This window comes from Macaca thibetana, chromosome 7 (assembly GCF_024542745.1).
Source record: "Macaca thibetana thibetana isolate TM-01 chromosome 7, ASM2454274v1, whole genome shotgun sequence".
NCBI classification, from domain to species: domain Eukaryota; kingdom Metazoa; phylum Chordata; class Mammalia; order Primates; family Cercopithecidae; genus Macaca; species Macaca thibetana.
The window spans coordinates 149549183-149553044 of NC_065584.1; the positions used below are offsets into that span (position 1 = coordinate 149549183).

At 59.0% G+C, this 3862-nt stretch overlaps 1 protein-coding gene across 1 annotated transcript; it reads left to right on the forward strand.

The window, feature by feature from the left end:
* The first annotated feature begins 218 nt into the window (after positions 1–218).
* Positions 219–3523, forward strand: KBTBD13 (kelch repeat and BTB domain containing 13). The gene has a single exon (XM_050796002.1). It carries the CDS (start codon positions 287–289, stop codon positions 1661–1663), a length of 1377 nt encoding a protein of 458 aa, XP_050651959.1. The 5' UTR covers positions 219–286; the 3' UTR covers positions 1664–3523.
* Positions 3524–3862: the final 339 nt, after the last annotated feature.

Sequence of the window (3862 nt, forward strand, 5' to 3'; positions counted from 1 at the left end):
TATCTCCCTAGCAGCCCTCAGTGCGCCGGCATGCTGCAGGTGCACGGCATATGGTCACTATTATTACCATTTCTTCTAAGGAAATGAATGACCACACAGGTCTCCAGATGCCCTCCGGGCCCGCAGCCATACAGCCTGCGGGCCACCACATCACATGAGCCGTACTATCTTTAGCCAGGGAGAGATATTTATAGCCCCCAGGGAAGTTTTTGCTCCGAGGGAGCCCCACAGTCTGTGGTGGGCGAACCCAAGGCCCCAGTGGCGGCCTCCGCCCCGCCGGCTCGCCATGCCACGGGGCCCGGAAACCCCTGTGCAGGTATGGGTGGGCGGCCAGCTCTTCCAAGCCGACCGCGCCCTGCTCGTTGAGCACTGCGGCTTCTTCCGCGGCCTCTTCCGCTCCGGCATGCGGGAGGCGCGCGCGGCAGAGGTGCGCCTGGGCGTTCTGAGCGCGGGCGGTTTCCGCGTCACGCTGCAGGTGCTGCGCGGCGAGCGGCCGGCGCTGGCAGCGGAGGACGAGCTGCTGCAGGCCGTGGAGTGCGCCGCCTTCCTGCAGGCGCCGGCGCTAGCGCGCTTTCTCGAGCACAACCTCACGTCGGACAACTGCGCATTGCTGTGCGACGCGGCTGCCGCCTTCGGCCTGCGCGACGTGTTCCACAGTGCAGCGCTCTTCATCCGCGACGGCGAGTGCGAGCTGGCAGCTGAGCTGGCGCTGCCCGAGGCCCGCTCCTACGTGGCGGCCCTGCGGCCCAGTAGCTACGTGGCCGTGAGCACGCACACACCCGCGCCCGGTTTCCTGGAGGATGCGTCGCGCACGCTGTGCTACCTGGACGAGGAAGAGGACGCGTGGCGCACGTTGGCCGCGCTGCCCCTGGAGGCCAGCACGTTGCTGGCAGGGGTGGCCACGCTGGACAACAAGCTTTACATCGTGGGCGGCGTGCGCGGCGCCAGCAAGGAGGTGGTAGAGCTGGGCTTCTGCTACGACCCTGACGGCGGCACGTGGCGCGAGTTCCCCAGCCCGCACCAGCCGCGCTATGACACAGCGCTGGCCGGCTTCGACGGCCGCCTCTACGCCATCGGCGGCGAGCTCCAGAGGACGCCCGTCAGCTCCGTGGAGCGCTACGACCCGGCCGCGGGCTGTTGGAGCTTTGTGGCCGACCTGCCGCAGCCGGCCGCCGGCGTGCCCTGCGCCCAGGCGTGTGGCCGCCTCTTCGTGTGCCTGTGGCGGCCGGCCGACACCACCGCCGTCGTGGAGTACGCGGCGCGGACCGACGCGTGGCTGCCGGTGGCCGACCTGCGGCGTCCGCAGAGCTATGGCCACTGCATGGTGGCCCACCGCGACAGCCTCTACGTGGTGCGCAACGGACCTTCCGACGACTTCCTGCACTGCGCCATCGACTGTCTCAACCTGGCCACGGGCCAGTGGACGGCGCTGCCCGGCCAGTTCGTCAACAGCAAGGGAGCGCTCTTCACGGCCGTGGTGCGCGGCGACACCGTCTATACGGTCAACCGTATGTTCACGCTGCTCTACGCCATCGAGGGCGGCACCTGGCGGCTGCTCAGGGAGAAAGCCGGCTTCCCACGGCCCGGCTCCTTGCAGACCTTTCTCCTAAGGCTGCCTGCTGGCGCCCCTGGGCCTGTGGCTTCGACAACGCCAGAACTGTGACCTCTGGGCCGGCTTTAGGAGGGAGGAGACGCCGCGACTCCTCCCTGAGTTATGACTGAGTGTGTGAAGCCGGCCTTAGAAGTAGCTGGTAACTTCCCTCCTTCTACTGAGACACCCAGGTCTGGTGCCTTCTGGTGGTGTGGACATGTTCAAGCAGCTCAGGGAGCAGCGATGATGCCATCAAATCACTTGGGCTCTGCTGAGAGCTGGTGGGTCACAGTGTCAGTGAAAAGCGTAGGGGGAGTTGGGATTTGAATAATCCAGGCTTGTATGTAATGGGCTAGTGATTGAACATGGATGGGAGTGACTTAAGTGATGTTAATCAAACTGCCTGTAGTAGGCAAGAATTAGGCACCTACTGTATGCCCAATACAATGTTATGCCTAATGAGAGCTGTAGTTGCCACACAGGGATCCAGGAAGCTTAGAGGATAACCCAGAAAAAAATCTTAACAGTTATAGGACAACAAAAAGGTTTACACACACTTGTCTTGATCCACAGAGTTGAAGGCAACATGCAAAAAAATTTAAAACCACCTACAGTATAATAAAGTGCTGAAGAAATCAGGGCAAAGGGAAAATAGGAAGAGGAAAAATATATAACTCCAGAAAAGAGGAGAGTGTGCAAACTCTATGGAGGAGGTGAGCAGGATACCATTAGCTGCTGAAAGAGGAGGCTCAGACCGTAGAGGCTGAGAGCTCAGAGGAGAAGCAGGGTTGGGGAAGGCTGGAGCAGATCTGGAAGGTCTCTGCAAGTCCAACCATACCGGCAGAGCAGCAGTAGTTGGGGCATCTGGAGAGGTGGTGAGACTGGGCCAACTTGTAGCAGATAGTGACTGAGCTGAGCCTGGAGTAAGACCTGTGGGGGTGAGAGAATTTTTCACGTTCCCTTTTGGGACCCTTAGGGGAGCACCCAGGTATAAGCCCTTGCCCACCCTGTTTTTGCCATCACCACAGGGGCAGTGGACTGTTAACCCACGTGACTTCAGGTGTGAGCCAAATCCTGCCTCATCTTCCTCAGTTGTAGCCCCTCCTCCACATTCTACAGGTTTGTTCTCTTCTGTCCTATTCTGGCCTTCGCGATTCCCCTCACCGGAATGCCTTGTCTCCTTCTCTCTCCCTGTCAGTGCTGTACCATCCTATGTGCAGCATTGGCTGACCCAGCTCTTCGTTTTCCTGACCTGGGCTGCCTGCATTGCTCATTGGACCCCTGGCTGTAACATCATTGTGGTGTGCACAACCACGTGTGCGGATTGTAAGGGCAGAGATCATGTTCAGTGAGCTGGGGGACTTCCCTGTCCATGATTAAAATGATGATGCCTTGAAAGAACCCAGGCTACAGAGGCTACCAGTTAGCAACCTAGTGCTGACCTCTGTTGTTGGATGAGGACTCTCGTTCCTTCATCAAAATCCCCAGCTTCGGCTTTTGGGCAGATGCCTGTCCCAGCCCTCTCCAGCCTCTCCATGGCCTTGGGAAGACTTCTCTGGGAGGTCCTGATTGGTCTCCATCCCCCAGGACCTGAGGCCCATGGGGAATCTTGGCCTCATCAGAAGTGGAGAATGCAGTGTCGGCATGGCACCTCTGGGGCATGGAGGCTTGCTCCAGGGCTGCCCCTAGCTGCCTCTTCTCTTGGCCTATGTCCCAAGCCTGGAGAATGCCGCCCTCAGAAGCCTGGGACATTCCAGCCCTGGAGTAGCCTAGTCTGATAAGTCTCAACAATAAACCCTGACTTTTTCTTCTTGTGAATGATGTGCAAGGTACTTTCACATCTGTCTTCCCCCTCCAGACCTACCTTGGGCCTGGGAGTTGGGTACCCGCTTCTTGTGGCAAAAACTGACCCACTGGCCCAAAGCCACACAGCATAGCAACAAGAATTCCTCACTTGTAGTTCTATCAAAGTGTAATTCCTTCCTTCCTTCCTTCCTTCCTTCCTTCCTTCCTTCCTTCCTTCCTTCCTTCCTTCCTTCCTTCCTTCCCTCCCTCCCTCCCTCCCTCCCTCCCTCCCTCCCTCCCTCCCTCCCTCCTTCCTTCCTTCCTTCCTTCCTTCCTTTTTTTTTTTGAGACAGGGTCTTGCTTTGTCCCTGAGGCTGGAGTACAGTGGTAAAATCATGGCTTACTGCAGCCTTGACCTCCTGGGCTCAGGTGATCCTCCCTACCTTAGCCTCCCGAGTAACTGGGACTACAAGTGCACACCACCAC

Excerpts from the sequence above, each read along its gene's own strand:
- KBTBD13 (XM_050796002.1), top strand. The coding sequence starts at position 287 with ATGCCACGGGGCCCGGAAACCCCTGTGCAGGTATGGGTGGGCGGCCAG.